At 37.2% G+C, this 17,855-nt stretch overlaps 1 protein-coding gene across 6 annotated transcripts in view; it reads left to right on the top strand.

The window, feature by feature from the left end:
- Positions 1-17,855, top strand: part of SS18 (SS18 subunit of BAF chromatin remodeling complex) — a 44,630-nt gene that overhangs the window by 5,395 nt on the left and 21,380 nt on the right. For all 6 annotated transcript variants that reach the window (XR_015704094.1, XR_015704100.1, XR_015704096.1 and 3 more), the window contains exons 3-4: positions 586-670; positions 13,892-14,045. Coding sequence is in view for 3 of the 6 variants with exons in the window: in XM_087754646.1 (XP_087610772.1) it covers positions 586-670; positions 13,892-14,045 (239 nt within the window). In the remaining 3 variants the exon portion in view is untranslated. The remainder of the gene's footprint in view (positions 1-585; positions 671-13,891; positions 14,046-17,855) is intronic.

The raw sequence follows: 17,855 nt of genomic DNA on the forward strand, positions 1-17,855 counted from the left end.
TAGTTATGTATTCATAATCTGTTCCTGCTTTCAAGGTTATTTTTGTGACTGTGGGCTAGATGTTGAGACTCTGGAATGTGGTTCTATAACAGAAAAATCATTCCATAGCAAACTTCCAAAGCTCGAGGTTCTGATGAAATACTTGCACTGTTTTTGATCACGATTCACATAAATCTATGATCTCTTGTATCTGGGGACATAATAGAAGGAGCTTTCTTTCTGTAATGTTTGTGGTGGAAATTACACCAAACAGCCATGCACACACTGTATATGTCTCCTGGTGACTTAGTTTGGGGCGGGAAGTGAAATAGGTGAGAACAGTGTCACCCAGCTTTAGGTTTTTCATAGCAAGACAGAAGTTGTAGAGAAGATAGAGGCACAGATTTGATGGAGACATTGGGAAAGATTGGGTAACAGGTAACTGTGAGGGGAAAAGGCTTAGGATTCCTAATAATGGTATTCTTTTAAGTCTCTTGAATCGTGTTTTGCATAGGTAACTTTCTTCATATGTGTAGAATTAAAGTAAATTCTGATGTTATTGTGTTTGTGACTTAAGATCTGTTTCGCTTTTGTTTATTTTGATAGATACCAGCAGATGCTGCATACAAATTTGGTTTACCTAGCCACTATAGCTGACTCCAACCAGAACATGCAGTCTCTACTACCAGCAGTAAGTACAAAATAGTGTAAAAGTAGGTAATGGATTTAATTTGGGTTCTTGGAGGGGGTAAAAAAAACCAAAACCAAACAGAAGTGTTTGAGGTAATGACCAAACATTTAGCCTCTGATTTACGGTACAGTGAATACATGATGCAGTGTCTCTTCATGCTGTATTTGGAGTCATCTTACTGCTTAGGTCTTGCTCAAAATGTGACTTGTTTAACTGAAAACTTACTCTAACTTAAATGCGCAGTGCACAGATTATCTGGCCTGCATTATAGATAGTCTTAGATTTTTATTCCCCCCCTCCCCAGCTGAGAACTCTAGTGGTGTGGCTCTTAGTCAGCTCCTACAGCAGTACCCTGTTTTTCTTCTTATGTTAGGGAAGGGTGGAGGGGGATGGGATTTTTTTGTTATTATCTTTTTATTTTTTGCTGGAATATCATCCATTCTTTTGCCTCAGTGGAATGAGGTTGAGTAAGTCTTTGTCTGCTTTTCTATACTCTAGATGAGTCTCTTAAATTCTTTGCCTCTCCTGTATCAGAAAGCAACCTTTTTTTTAAGGTGGATAATGATAATATGCAAGAAATAAAGTCACACAGGCTTAACTTGAAACACTGCATTGCTTTACAAATGAAGCATTTCTTGGATAATGCTTCTGATTTTTTTTTTTTTTTTGTTTTAATCTGGAGTTTTCTGAATCTGTATTCCTGAACTCTTTATTTTATAAGATACCTCAAATTTTTCCCCTTTTCTGTTGTTTATGGAGCAGTAAGGAAAGATACAACAAACATTAAAATAGCTTGCTGTCTGTTTGCTTTTTGTGTTAATCGGAAAGCTTGGGGAGTTCATTGTGAGTAACACAAGGAAGTTCTTTGTTTTTTGGTAATAAGACTTTTCTTGAATTAATATAGTCTTGATTCATTTCTGTAATATGAAGCTAAAAAGAATGTCTATAAAACAGCCATTCCTAGATACTAGTTTTCACCAACTGAAATTGAATTACTTTTTCTTTGGTCTCTGGAGAAGTGTTCTCCAATCATTGCTACTAGCGAAGCATCCTTTCAAGTTGGTACCTAGAGGACTGTAGAAGCAGTGCTTCATTATGTCCAACCTGTTGTGCCTGTAGAGGCTTTTCTCTTTATAACTCCATGCTTGTAGCTGAGGGGGAGGGAAAGAAACCTTTAAGAGGGCTGTGTGTATTACTCAACTAATATGTTTTTGGAGGCTTAATTCATATCATGGTTCTGATGACAACTGAAAATGAATTTGACCTTATCCTAGTCCCTCAAGAACAGCCCTGTTCTTAAAGTTGAATGTGATGACATTCTTTAAGAAAAGAAAATGAAGATAGGGCTGGGAAAGACTTCTGCGGATCAGGACTGAAGTGCATTTCTGATCTTGAATGTAAGGAATATTCCACAGTAGTAAGAAAGTAGCATACAGTGTTTTTGTTTAGGGAGGGAGGGAGAGTCCCCTTGGGACAACTGAGGAGGCGGATAAAAAGGTAGCTTCCTGGTTTTTCTTTCAAACTAAAATACAAAATGAAATTTAGATGTTCAGTCTTACTTAAGTGTAGATGCTCTGACCTACAGAGTCAAATCTTTGAAGATTTGCCTGAAATTTGGTGACATAATCAGATAAAATGACTTTTTGTTGGTGTTTTTAGAAAAATGTTCTTTAAATTCTTTCTGTCTTCTCAACAAATTTTAGCCAGAAGAATTTGGGAACATGTGAGTCAGTGGTGGGTTTTTTCCTGTCGTGTCTGTCCCACCACCGCCCCCCCCCCCCCCCCCGCAAGGTAAACTACTTCAGACTCTTTTCCTTTATTGGCTTTCTGTTTAAGAACTGATGAGGCTCAAGTTGACTTGGAAGTATTATGTTTCTGCTCACCATGCTTCTCTGTCAGCTGTTGAACAGTCTTACTAAATTCAAGTGGTGTGGGTGGCAACAGTTAAATATGGAGCAGCTACTGTGTGTGTAAACATCTACTATTTTTAATAGTGAAATACATCAACTTTATGATACTAGCATTGTAGTAGTTTCCCACATAACTTAGGAGGGCTTGAGTCTGGATAGCTTCTGAAGTTGGATTGTATCTGAGCTATTAATATTGGGAAGATTGTTCCCCTAGTAAACTATACTTTTTTTTTGTTTAAATTTAATCTTGCTTTTGTTCTAATCTGGTAAATACACTCTCAAGAAATCTCACAACTTTAATATTACTTTTTGTAAAATGCTTTATGTGATTAAAATGAGGTTGAAAAGAGAATACTGCTGTTAAGGTAGCATTCACACTGAACAAAAGAGCTAAATCATCAGGTTCATTGAAGTTTTTAATATAAGCTAAAATGACTTGAATCTGATGATAATTTTGTTGTATCCTCTCACAATACTCCTTAGACTTAAGGCTTCATATTGTTAGGAAAAAATGCTGGTAGTCAGCTTCTGTGCGTCTGTCCATATCTTTTAGAATGCGCTATTCTAATCAAATGACTGTGCGTCCTTTCTGAAAGTGTGGTATTGCCTGTAGAGAACAAGATAAATCTTATACTAAACAAAAGTATAGTGAACCAAGAGTGCTGTGCAGAGAAATGCTTCTATAAAGGGGGCCTGAAGGTGAGGAAAAGGTGAAACGAGCATTGCAGGGTGTGGGTGAAGGGAACTAGAAAGACTTTGAAACTCCAGTGTCAGAACAAAGCTCCTGTTGTCTTTATGCATGATAAATGTGGAATATTAAATTATGACTTCTGGGGTAAGAGACCTTCCTTTGCATCAGAAGACAAAAGAAGTGAGGTTCGTCTTGAGTCAACCAGTCTTTTCTCAGCCATGTGAACAGCAGCCTTACGAAAGACAGGGCTGTTTTGGAGTGTCTTCCCAGCTGGGTGAACATGGTGGCTAAGTCTGCCTGTGAAGTTGATGCAACTTTTTGCTGCCTCTTTCCGAGTTATGGCAGGTATTCTCTTCCTTGGACAGCAGTCGAAAGTCTATTTACCACCATAAGGTAGCTTCACTAAAACGGCTTGTATGGCGAGGAACACAACACTGTTGCATTCTTCTGATTTTTCATTGGTGCTACTTTTTGAGGGAGGCAACAGCAAAGTATTGATCTCCTTGAACTGTAGAGAGCAAAGATGCAATTTAAGTTTGTTACTGGGACTTCCAAGAGAACCTCCAAAAATAATAGTGAAGTATTGTGCGTGTGTGTTTCTAAACACATTAAGTCTCAAACTGCAGAACAGGCATCTTACCCTCCACAACTTTTTTTTTGTTGTTTTCTTGAGAGAGAGTGTTTCAGTGGCATTAAAAAGTCATTGCAAACTATTGAATAAAAAAAAAAAACCCAACATTTTCCATTTGGACATTTTCCCTCCCCCATATGTCTTCATTTTGCCAAATATTTATAAGAAAACAACCTGTGACCATCACTTTATTGGGAAGAGTAGAGGGGAACTTTTGTCCTGCACTCCAGCCTTTTCATTTGGGCATTAGTTTTATAATAGGCAAATATTGAGGTCTGCAGGAATTATTTGATTGGGAACATTTTTGGGTTTTTTTTTTTAAACACAGAAAAAGTGATTTTTTTTTTTTTCCCAGGGTTTTTCTTACATAATGCAACTTGCCTTCTGTCAGCGTGCAGAGCACTTGATTTCAGTGTGTTTCAAGAAGGTCGTGAAAATAAATGCTTATGATTATTACTCACTTCTATAATGTACCAGTTTTCTTTTATATTGAAAGTGCCAGTTTCTTCCAGTAGCAAGCTAAACTCTGTGTGTGAAGTGACGTCCAAGAAGACTCATTGTGCCTGAGTTGTAGAAAAATGTGCACATTGTTTCTCTTAATTTCATAATATTGGAAAGATTATTAATAAACTTATTAATAAAAAAGTGATTTTTTTTTTTCTTGCTTGAGATACTTCTCTCAAAACTAATGCTTTTTGTAGGACTTGTGAAATCCCTTAATGTGTGCTGTACCCAAACTTGTCACACAGATTAGGGCAGAGTCCATGCCATTTTAGTTACAAAACACTTCTATATAAAATGGTGATTGCTTTTTATAAACACCCAACATCAACAAACACTGAAATGCTGGTTACTTCCAAAGAAACAGCTTCAAGAGATAGAACCATTAAACAACATTACTAGCATCAGACTAAAACTTTTGCTCAAGTTCCTTATTGGAAGATGGGGGGGGCGGGTGTTTTGTTTTGTTTTTTTTAAAGCTGCGGAGTTCGGGTGACTAACTAGGAGTCTTCAATGAAAGAATGGTTTTACTCAATCAGTAGAAAGTCTCATATGATCTTAAATACACTTCAGTATTTTTCAAAGGGGTAATGTGCAATCTCTGTACTTGTGATGTGATTAGTTTGTAGAAACAATTCAGAGTCTTAGGAACAGAACAGTGTACTCTGTTTTTTTTTTTTTTAGTAGCCTTCATTTTCAACATAAAAGTTGTCTAAAATATGTATGTTAATTGAATTATCTTGATGCTGTTTTTCTTGAAAAAAGCAAAGTGGCATCCAGGAAAGAAGAATATGGCTCACTTCTAATAGCTTAAAATAAAATTTGCAAATAAAACTCCTGTACTGAAGATGAGAAGAATCCTCAATTAATGAAATTCTTGTCCAGTTACGTACCAAATGCCTGGGAAAGTCTGATATCTGTGGTAGTACAGCAGAAAGTCTGTTTGAGGTATCTGCTTTCCTGCTGATCACAGCTGGCATTGGTCTTTAAACCTCTGGCTTAATTCTGTGTATATGTAATGTTAGTGTGTTGATTAAATTAGTTTTAAAGCAGGTACACAATACTGCTTTGTGTATTATTCTGCATTAGCCTTTCAGAACACAAGTCCATGCCAAATTCAAGTTCAACTATTCATAAACTGAATTAATAGAGAACAGAGCAAAAGAAAGGTTGAATGTTTCCTGTCAAGAGGCAAAGGAGCTATTAGTCAGAAGTGGAGCTTGGATTTTAAAGAATAATTGCTCTGATTAAACGTTTGTTAAACAGTTTTCAAAAATCATCATAATTTCTAAAGGCTTCTTAAAAGAGAAACATTAGGTAGCAGATTTTTTGAGAGGGAGGAGAGGTGTTGCATTCATACCTACCATATTATTCAAGTACACTCCAAGGAACTTTCCTGTGGCTCTTCAAACGAGAGGCAAGTAGAGCCGCTGTGGTTGGGATGGGTAAAAGAAATTAAGCTTCACGTTCCTGTGCTGTTACTAGAAACTATCAAGCTGGTGCAAATCCCTAATTGGTAAAAGTTAGTCTATTTGTGCTTGCATCCTCCCTGAAGAACATAATTTCTTAAATTATTCCTTCCTCCAGCTCTTTGTACTCTAGCTTTTTATTTGCTATGTTGATTTTGCATGGCAAAAAGTATTTCCTGTGTTCTGTGAGCAAGAAGCACATGTGGTAAGCCTCCTTTGGTAATAGTCTCTAGCCCCCAGGTAGTTAGGGTTTGTCACTGAAGCATGGGAAATGTGGGACATTTCATGTTCATGTTCTAGTACCACATTACTCTCAGAATTCAGCGTTACCACTGTGTTAGTGATCTCGGAGACTCAGCCCTGTGAACAAAATGGTAAATAAGACTTTTCCTGATGTTGTACAGTATTACAGGTCTGTTAGAGATGAGATTTAATTCTTTATTGCTGCCAGTAGCCTCGTTCTTAGGTATCACTGCAATAACCAGTCATAAAAGCAATGCATTAAGATCTAGCTGTGTAAGTGCTTACAGAGAGGTCTAGTGTGTCTGTATCTCTTAATTGTCTTTGCTCCAAGGCCAGGACGTGATCATCTGTATCCATTTTCTTTCTTTGAGACTTTGCATGCTGTATGACTTCTGACCTCTCAGCGAACACTCTGCCCACATGTTCATTGTATGTAAAAATGTGGTTATGGGGTATTAACCATAAGAGAAATAGTTTTGCAAATAGCTACTCAGGTTTTTTTCTTTTTTTTTTTTTTGGGTAGAGCATGAAAGAACACATCTATCACTTATACTGTGAAACTGAAAAACTACTCATTATGGGAAGGAAATCTTGTAAAAATGTCAGTAGTACAAGCTTTTTAGAAGACTTGAAGGCAAAACAACCAAATTTGCTATGGTTTAAGTTTTGTGGGTTGTTTCTCCCTAGCCTGTTAGTTCAGTTTCTGTAACAAAACCAGTCCTTGTGTTAATATACATCTTTCGGGGCTAGTAGTATCATCCTGCTTTAGCAAAAGAGAATTGGGTATGCTGCATTTCTAAAAGAATTTTCAGGTTGTGGATCCTCAGTTTATCCATGTATGCCATGGTCTTATAATAAAAATTGTTTTTCCAGATTGTTTGTTTTGCTCCAGAGAGACTTTTAAACGTTGGAAAGAAGTTCGGCTGTTGTTTGACAAGATTTCCTTTCGATAGTAATGGTTAAGCTGGCGTAATCAGAGCTGTATTCTCCTCAGCTGCAGTTCTGCTGTGTGGTGTTTTAAAGTTGTTGGATGATGAACCAATCTGGAGAATCAGTCCAGATTAAGTAGGTGGAAAGGGGGATATTTTCATTCTGGATTAGTTCAGATTAACCGCAGGGATATATAAATGGCTGTGTTGGCACAACTGAAAGAGTAGTATTGGGAAATGGAGAGCAGCTGGATGGAGCTTCTTAAGCCAGCAATTCTACTAAAAAAAAAAAAAAATCAGAATATGGGAATTTAAGGTGTTATCATGTTAGGAGTGAATTCATAGACCACTAGTGTACTCCACTTTAAATAAAAGAATCACTCTAACTTCTGTAAGCTACTTTGCATGTATTGGTAATCAGGTGTGTCCACATGGGGAGCTAGTGCACTGTACACAAAAAACTACTTATATTGCCTACTAACTTCTGTGGCTGATCTGGAAATCACTACAAATAGCAGCCAATATGAATTAGGAGTATGCTCTAAAGTGTAGTTCTTTCATACTCGAAGATGTGATTTGCCTCTCTGTAGTACAGTATCTGTGCAATAAATATCTGTTTCAACCCTAGGCAGTTTGCTGAGAGCTGTACCGGGCAGTCTGGTAACATAGATGCCGAGTCCTTTAGCCTGTATGGTTTTGCTGTTTCCCCAACGAAATGCTCTGAGGGTTCTGCAGGATTATTTCTGCTTTAATTGGGTTTACGTAAGGCCTTCTAGCTGGAATAAAGGTGGAATTTTTCTCTTAGGTTACTAAATGCAAGCAAAACCTGTAAACATTGGACCAGACATTAAACCATCTTAAAAGCTAAAGAGGCAGGAGGTAAACAGCTGTGAAACAGAAAGCTCCTGCTTTTGAGGACAGATATGAACTGCATTTTATGGGGGAATTATAGTACCTCTGAAGATGTCTAGTTTCTATAGTTCAGTGTCCCCCAAGTTAATGTCCACAGTTAACTTATTTGTAGTCGCTTAAAATAAAACCATCTGAATTCGTACCACTGTTTCACTTCTGAGTTAAATAATTTCTAGTTACATCAAGAGCTAAGAATTTTGTGTGATTATTTTTTGTGATTATTAAGTATCAGAAGAGCTATTGCTATGTGGATGTTAAGTATTTTAAGGTTAAATTTTCTGGTTGTTAAAATGGTGCTAAGGAATATTTGTACAGTGAAATATTTTTGTACAGTGATATATGCAATTTGAAACGACTAAAGATTCCAATTTCCTCTTTAAACAAAGTGTTTAAGTATTACGTTATGCACTACTTTAACATTTTCTTCAAATATTAAGTCAGAGTTTCTCTGATTTTTGAAGATACTGACGTAAATTGAGATTTAGAAGCTCTTTGTCATTCTAAAGTTAGAATTCCTTACTGCTAGTGTCACAACTGGTACTCCAACAGTGAGAGCACAAATTACATTTGTAATTAACTTCACTATTTAGACATGATTGTAAATGCTTTCACGTAGAAATCCTCCCTACCCCCAAATATTACACTTGCTGAGAACTGATACAGGCTCTTTATTTTTTTCATTTACGATACGCTCAGAACTAGAATACCCTGCACCTTGTAGAAGAAGAGTCGTAACCCAGTTAAATAAATCTTTCCTCTTTCAAATCTCGGAAATGTATTCCTTTATGATCTTATTTCCCAGTCTGACACCTCACTAAGTACTCTGCAGGTGCCATCACCACCTATCAACAGAGTACTGTTCTCTGAGACTGGGACAGGTGCTGTGATATTAGCAATGTGATATTAGCAGGGCAGGGTACCCCCTGGGATGGGATATTTTGCTTCGTAGAAAATGGTGTTTAAGAACTGAAAACAAAGATGATTGATTAAATCCTGAGCTACAGCTTCACTTAGAAAGATCAGAAGGCTTTTATGTTTGTGTTCCATGTAGCTTTTAATTGTTATTCTGAGAGAATTTCAAGAAAATTGTATTTCTGATGGTGTACTTTAAATATCTATTGCTATTTGTATTGATTATGTCTTTTACATTTTATTGACAACTGAGTTGGTATTCTGTCTCAGTTTTTATAACAATAAATGTTCCATAAACAAATCTTTCAACGTGCTATTGATGATAAGAAAAATCTGATAATATCAAGTAGGGCAGAGAAGAGATGCTAGATTAAAGTTCTGGGTGTACAGTTCCACCATGACAGCTTTTATTGTTTGCTGTCTTGCATTTGATCCAATTTATTATTTAAAAGAAAATTTTCTAAAAGAAAATGCAGTTTGGCTATTGTTTTAAGTGTATGCTTTCAAATAACTTTTGGGATTAGTAGGATTTTGTTTGCTAAAAGTTGTCAGTTAAAATCTAATGGGTTTTTTCCTTGTCTCTTTTTTTTGGTTACAACTGCAGATCAGTTTCAGTCTTTTTCCAGTTCACATTTCCAGTGTTGGACAAAATAGCTTATATTTTTTTTCTTTTTCATGCTCTGATAAATTTTAAAAGCTCATAGTGGCTATAAATTGTAATCTGTGTGTTTAGGGAAGTGAGCCAAAAATTAGCGTTTAGCAAGTGAAGCTATGTCTAACATCTTACTTCTAATTCTTTAATTTACCTTTTACTGATAGTAAAATATTTAACATTTCCTACTTCATAATCAGCAGTGATTTTAATTTCCGTTCTTTTCTGTCACTCATCCAGCAGAAAGAGGAAAGTAGCCTTTCGTTTGGTTCTGTTAACCTAGCTACATTTGAATGTCATTTCACCCTTCGTATCTAGACTGAAGGGGTAGAGTTCATGTTAGGTAACTTTCTTTTCACCAAGGATTGGGGGTTTCTATTTCTCTTTTCTTAATAGTTGGCTTTTGAATACTCTGTGGTCATTTTGTATTTTAGAAGGTCTTTATCATGCATAGTGCATATTACTGGGGATAGTCAATTTCCTTAACTTCTGTAAAGAGCAAAAAAGGTTGAATGACCCAGGTTTTGTAGGTTTTTTTGTTTGTTTGTTTTAAAATTAAAGATGATTTAAAAGAAGTTTATCACCTGTAAAAGCTTGGATCAACTCTGATAGAAATAGGGAAGTTGCCATTTAAAAACAATTTTTCCTTGTTTTCTTCTGGATGTGGCCAGTAGAAAAATACTCTGGAGGAATTTCACTGGGGAATAATTATATCTGCAAGAGACATTTCTTTTTAATTACTGTCAGGTAGGGATTGGTTTACAACCCTGACACGAAGGCTTATAACACACTTTTAAAATATCCTATATAATGTAACTGTTTCGATGGTATATATGTATGTGTAATTATCTCTGAATCTTACTTAAACTTTGTTCTAGTGTCTTGTGTTGATGAATTCCTCAGGTTTCTGTGATTTATGTGGTGTCTTGTATGTTTAATGTTATTCCTCAATTTATTGACCATCCTCCTGGGGTTTTCTTTGTTGTTAAAGCATAAATTGGATGATCTACTTTTTGTATGTATCATACATTAAATTGTATTTCTGTCATATCTTCTTATGTTCATTTCCTTTCAATGTAAAAAAAAAAATACATCCTTTTTGCCTTGTTTCGGGTGAAAGACATTCAAAATCTTTAATCACTGATTCCTTGTCTTTGGAATTCTTCTGCTTTTACAGTTTCTTTTTGTGATTGCTTTCCTCAAATCGAGCATGTATCATGATCAGAAATACCATGGCATTTTTTTTCTTGCATATTGTACCTCACTTTTGATATATCAAGTACTGCAGGTAATCAGAAAGTGAACACAGATAATTTGAATAGTTTTTATGGATTATTTTTTAATTATTTTTTCCGACCAAACTGTCTGGGTAGTGGTCATTTTTTTTTTTTTTTTTTCCCCCCCTGGATTAGTGGCAATTGGAGTTTCTTCTTTCTGAAAAAAGAGTGGTTCAACATTCGGTGTAATTGCCATATATTTATCCATGTTGAATTTCACCTAGCACCATTCTGCTTATTCTTTCTTCCACAGTTTTCAGTATTTAATGTTGCAACATCTTCAAATGTTGACATTAACTAATAGATACTTTCAGGGGACCTCTATGTGTTCCTTTATTCTTTGAACTTCATGTAAGGTTATTGCTTATTTCTTCGCTTTGGGCAGTTTCTGATCAGTGAAAGTATGTAGCCCTGGACAATGTATTTTTCCAAATGGCTTTGTCAAAAAACTTGTATTAAGAAGTTTTTGTTAAACATGCAGCTAAGTGGTTTAATTTACATATTTGAAAATTTCCAATAGATTAGAAAGGTATGACTTCCGTATATTGACACTTTACTAACTCATCTTTATTTTTATAATTCTTGGAGTTTTATAGTACTCTAATTATTTTCATCAGTTCACGTGTAGCTTGGGAAGCAAGGCTCACAGATTTATGATTCTTAGAATTGGTCCTACTACTTTTTTATAAGAAGAGGTACAGTGTTCGTCTACCTGCTAGTCATCTTACGGGGTAGTGTATTTTAACGAAAGATTGAATTTTTTAGCAGGTTGGACCTTTATCTTGCATTATTTTCAAGAATCTGAAATGCATTCACACAGGTCTTTGGGCTGTTTCCATATCTAGAAGTTCCTCTTGCTAAATTATTTTCTGGTAGTACCTATTTGGGTGTTTTTAATTACTTCCTCAGTTCTTTCAGTTCCCTGTGGTTTGTGAAGTCTTGCAGGTTTTTGTATCTAATGGGATTTTTAAAATCCTTAATACTTTTTTTCCCTGTGCTTGAATGTTTGCACTCTCTCTGCTGTTTTTTGATCACTGCAGTGTTTGTCTTAATGTTAAACAATAGTTGTTTTGAAAACTTCCAGAATAAATTTCAGAGTTGAATATATAGTTTTGTCTCAAATAACCTTTGGAGTTTTTTTGTTCGTCTTTCCATGCATAAGGGCATGCCCATGTTTGTGCAATAACACCTGCAGGAAAGCTAAAACTTAGGTATGATCTAATATTTGTTAGTACTTCATAGTATTTTTCATTATCAGCATGTTGTGTGAACATTGGATTTACTAATGATTTATACTTGGAATCTAAGAAGTTGATTTTAATTCTGAAAATATTTCAACTTGGATGTTTTTTGGCTTTGCTCTCTTTGCTGAAATGGGGCTGCTGTTACGCTCTGAGCTCTAGCTGCTCATGTGGAGGTACCAAGTGTTAAGTGCAAAAGTAGGATGATAGCGAGATTTTGAAGGTGAAGGAAAGGAAGATGTAACTGAAGCAGCCTTACTTTGGTTGCTCACTAGTGGAGAAACATCAAGCAAAAACAGAGCAGCATTTCACTCACTGTTCAGAGAGTAGGGCTGCCTTTCACTCTTACCTTTCCTACCTTCTGCCACTTCTGCTGTAGGATGAGGAATAAACTTGCTTATAAAAGGCCATTCTCTTCATCGTGGAAGAATGAAAGGAATTTAGTAAGAGAAGTCGCCTACTTTCTTGCGTTTTCCTTCATCTTCTTCTTTCCTCCTGCTGAAAAAAGCCTTCCGCTAATTTCTGGAGGTATTTTTAAAAATATTGTGGGAAAAATAATACCTGCTTGAGGTATTTGAAGAAACGTTGAGAAAATAAATTAATACCATTCCTCCCTTCCTCCTGGGGAGTGAATACATGTACATGTCTCTGTATTACCCAGATGTTGCCATCTCCAAGGCCAAAAAGGGGTCCTGCCTTACACTCATTTGGAAAGCGTTACTCTTTTCTACTGTATTACAGCTTGTCTTTATGAATGTCCTGATGAGTAGGTGTAGGTATAAGGGGGGGCCGGGCTAGATGGGTACTTAGGGATCACCCCCTTCGTTCTTTCTATGAAGAGAAATGTTGAAAAACACACGTTTATCTCATGGGAAGGGTTTTGCCTGAATAGTTACGGCCTTTTAGAGGGGGTCCTCAAAAGCCAGAGACCCAGGCGTTCGCTCTCACAGAGATGATTTTTATTCCCCTGAAAGCATTTGGCTAAGGTATGTGAGGAGGATCATACAGTCTCGCGGGTGTTTTTAATAGGAAAACGAAGCTGGCTTCTAGCAGTTTCTGCATCTCCTTACATTGCCGTGTGTAGAACCTAATAGCAAATTCCCCCTTGTATTTACTGTTTTTCTTGCTCTCCCTTTTTGAACTCTCAAGGTTATTCAGTTATTTTCCTCACAATTTCATTAGGAAATTTGCCAAAAACATCCTTTCTAGGCAGCTGTCTCTGGACCTTTGGAGGCCAGCACTAATGTGCTTTCAGTCTGTAGGGGGTGTTTGGCACGAAATTATGAACTAGGCCTTCAGCGCTTCGGGGGAGAGAGGGGAAGAGATCGCAAACATTTTACCACACCCAGGTGCAAATTTTTGCTAGTCTATGAGCATTCAGAGGCTTTCATCTCTTGTTGTACCTGTTTTGTCCCGGTGCAAGGTCTGTTAGCAGCAACAAATTGTTGGTGTGAGAGAATTGTAAGGGAAGAGTTATTTTTCTGTTCACCAAATGTTGCTTTGAAGGAAAGCTTTTGTGTGTGGGGGTCGCAGCGACTCCGGCAATCTTAAACTGTTCAGATATAATTTTTTAATGAGGCATTGATTTGTATTTTTTTATTTCAAAGCGGTGCTTGAAGGTGCTGTAGTGTTGTCTGCATGTAATACTTCATGTAAATTTGATTGAAATATTAAACGTTTTGCCGAAATTAATGTTGGGAGGAGTTAGACGTATCAGAAAGAGCAAGAAACGCGTTTCAGTGCTTTCTTTCATACCCCGCTTAACGATATAGGCAAGTGCTGTACCATATGTACATATAATATATTTGTCAGACTAACTGCTTCTCGTGTTTGACTAAACTGTCTCCTTTCAGCCACCCACACAGAATATGCCTATGGGTCCGGGAGGGATGAGTCAGAGCGGCCCTCCCCCACCTCCGCGCTCGCACAGCATGTCTTCAGATGGTATGGTAGGTGGGGGCCCTCCTGCACCACACATGCAGAACCAGATGAACGGCCAGATGCCTGGTAAGTTTTTCTCCTCTAAGACATTAACACCAGCGTTGCCTGGCAACTGAAACGACATGGGGGCTCAAGGGATACTAGATTGTTGATGACAAAACTGCTTTGAATGCCCCCGAGTACAAGCTCTCTTAGAGTTTGTTAGCTACAGAGCTACGTGACCTGTATTCAGTGTTTATCAGGCTGCCCTTGGGCTTTGATGTAGCTGACACACAGCATTCCTCTGATGAACAGAACTGGCTAAATTTAGTCTGTTTGAAACCATGCAGTACAGCTGGCTTTAGAAGGCTTATTGGGGAAAGGCATTGGCCTGTGGCTGAGTGAACGCAAATACTTCCATAAAAAGACAACGTGAAATCATCGTAGCCAAATAATTAGATAATAATAAAATAGAAACATCTTAAAGAGGACGTTTTGAATGTGGGTAAATGTTAAAAAAAAAAGAAAAAAAAATCGCTTTTATACAGGAAGTCATCCAGCTTCCACTAATCCTCTGTGTTCTTTATTATTGAAGATGTGTTGAATCGTAAGGGATTTGTAAAGAAATGGCCTCCAGATTATTGTTCTAGGTGTAGATTTTAAGTCACTTTTTATGCCATCCTGTTTTGTAATAAAAAGAAAAGTGCTTGGGAAGTCAGAAACAAAGCAGTGAAACAAGATGATAAAATTCCACATTGTGCCTACTGGTACTGGCTTTGGGGTAACTATTCCCTTTAGCAGTCAGATCGGAATGGAGTAGGCCCTGGAAAAGCTTACTTCCTTATACAGAGGCTGTTTTCCAAAATTTCTACTCATAAAGTCATACTGCCTATTTCATGTGAATTGGCTTTCAGCTTAAAATTGCATTCCCAGGATTGCTTTTGTTCAGGACTCCTTCATTTTTTTTTTGTATGGAAGAACTTTTTGTACAAAAGGTCCTCAAGGTATTGATTCTTCCAAGAAAGGAAACTGCTGTCAAAGGGTCTTTGAAAATTCATCTCTCAGTGGTCACAAGGATAAGCTGCACGACAGCAAACACAGTAAATAACTATGCAAAACTTAATATGAAGTAAAAAATGTAATGATTGCTGTAGTCTCTAACTTCTGTGCAAATCTTGATAAAATGGACCTAATAGCGTTAGGGACAGATTTTCTGAGAAAGAGTAGCTGAATAGCCTCCAGAGGCTGTGTGTAAGAAGTGTAATAAAAGATGGAGAGAAGAAGTTAGTTTCATCATACATGTTGGTCATGGTCTGCATTTGGAAGTGGAAAGAGCAATATATGCCGCTCCCTAAGTAGGGCAGAGATATTCTGGTTGTGGAGTCCTCTATCACCTAAGATCCATCAACTCCCATGGAGAATAGCATTGCCTCTCACAAATCAGTCTCTTTGACCCTCTAGTGTAATCATATTATTGTTATTATAATGATCTTTTCCAAGGAGAAGGATTACTAAGTCACAATGTGAGCATAATGACTTCACTGCAGAGCCACGGGGGAGAAAAGTCACTCCTTAAACATACATATTTTGTAATTAGATAGAATAAGAAAAGAGCTGTTATGAAAATATGTGAAAGGTAAATAGGTTTGTTTTGGTATTCACCTAGACAGATACTTAAATACAGTTTCCAACTAAGCTTTAATTTAGCCTTTCTTCCAACATAATCCCCTTTTTGAATGTCTCTTCCTTCCCTTCTCTGTTTAAGGTTGTCTCTGAGGATGTGAAGATAAACAGCTTAGGATGAGGGCATCTCTAATATCGGAAAGGCATGCTAAAATAATTTCATAGTTAGGCATTGGAGAAGGGGAAACGGAATCATCTTGTTAAGTGGATAGCTGAATGATTATTTTATTTTTTAAGTGTTTGCTAGTTTGCCTGTATGTGAGCCTTTGTGTATTTCATAGACATGTATTTGTAATCATTTCTGCAGTGTATCCATTTGCTTTCTCTTTATAGGGCACTTACTCTAAAGTTATGTAGACACTTTGTAATAGAAGCCAGCTACAAAACCTTAAATATCTGAAGAGATGATCTGTCCAAAAGGAAGAAAGTCATTAAGGTGCAAACCGAGAGACTCCAGGGTCGACAACCATGAGTTGACCAGCCTGGAAGAAATAAAATGCAGGCTCTTGAAAATACCAGCTAAGGATTTCTGGAAGGCCTTATCTGAGTAGGGGCTTCCACAGGACTGAGTACGGGTGGAAGGGTTGATGGGAGGAGTAAAAGAACTGCCTAGCGATGGTCAGGGCATGAGTTGATTTAAAGTTCTGCTGTAGACCTGTCACATTACCTAAAGGGCAAAGGATGATTTTTCTCATACTTGTGTTCTGGTTAATAAAGGACCTGAAGTGCTGCTGAGGCCCTTAATTGCATCCCCTGACAAATGAGTGTCTTTATCCTCTTACCAGGGAAGACAGTCATGATGAACCTTTTTCAGCCTGTGGTGGAATTGAGTGTTTTCTGTACCTGTGACAGATTATGGCTTTTACCTGAAAAAATTACTGTCTGAAGAGTTACATTGACTGAGAGTTTGTGTGATGCAAAGTAAGGGTGGTCTGGATTTGGAAGGGGATGATGAACTGGGTTTTGCTGGTGGCAAGTTATCATCCCGATTTCTTGAGCTTGTTTATCATACGTAGAAAGTTGAAAGGTAAGACTAGCCGTAGGGTTCCCTGACCTTTGTCCTGGCACTGGTAGGTCACCTTCCGGAATAACTGGTGCTCGTTATTACCAACAAGTTCCTTCTGCAAACGTAGTCTCAAATGCACTTGGCTCTGAGAAGCTGTAAGCCAGCCTAAGGTACTGTCCGTAAGTGATTAAGAGGAAAAAGGACTTCCGTTTATAGTCAAGATAGATACTTATTCCACTAACTTTATTATAACACAGAATGTAATTAGTATGGCATTTAAAGCAGTTATTTTAATGGCAGACATGCACTTCATGTCTCATTCATATTTCATTCATATTCCATTCTTCCTATTTCATTTATTCATATTAAAAAAAAAAACAAACCCAACTGTTGTGTCCTTATGTGGAGGAGAACCTTGAAATATTTTGGTAAACTATAAAAAAATTTATTTGTAAAGCGTGTTCTTACTATTTTTCATTTGCAAGGATTTTTGATATTGTGGTCTTAGCTTTTTCTCTGTCCTTGTCTTCTAGCTTCTGACGAACAAACTACCTGATCTTGACCCCAGAACATAAGCATGCCTGATGTTTCATGTGCCAGCTTTTTCTTAGGAGTGCTTTCTCCTGTTTTGGTGCTACTTGAGACGTGAAGTGTAAATCAGCCTTTTAGAGAAGGTGTTTTATTTTTTCAGCTTCTCTCTTGCGATAATTTTTGCCTTCCCTGTTTTGGTTCTTCTGTTACTGGTTTTTAAAAACTTATTCCACTGTGCACTTGGCCAGCGCTCTGAAATCTGTTATTGACAATTTCTTCCTTTAAACAAAAACGAACAAAACCACTCCCAGACTCTGACTTTCTGGCACCAACCCTGTGTATTCCTTCCTTTTCTTAGGAAAGACATTAAGAAAGTATTCTTCCAGCAGTCCTGCAGTAGTTGCTTGCTTGGCACTACAGTCTGGAGCCTTTCTTCACCTTAGCTTTACTTTAACACATTGATGATTGATCTCATGGTTAGAGATGATTTCACTTTTTCAGAATTAAACTGTCTCCATGTTCTCACTATTACAGAGTTAGGCAGTGTTGGCATCTATGTCATGGTCATAATCCTATTCACTGAGTTCGTTATTCTGTATTTGTGGTGGATCCACCTTTGTACAATTCAACGATCTCTGCTCACCTTGTTTTGCAGGAGCAGTGAACTGCACGTATGA

This window comes from Nipponia nippon, unplaced genomic scaffold (assembly GCF_047370975.1).
Source record: "Nipponia nippon isolate SJK-2023a ecotype South Korea unplaced genomic scaffold, ASM4737097v1 scaffold_1, whole genome shotgun sequence".
NCBI classification, from domain to species: Eukaryota; Metazoa; Chordata; class Aves; order Pelecaniformes; family Threskiornithidae; genus Nipponia; species Nipponia nippon.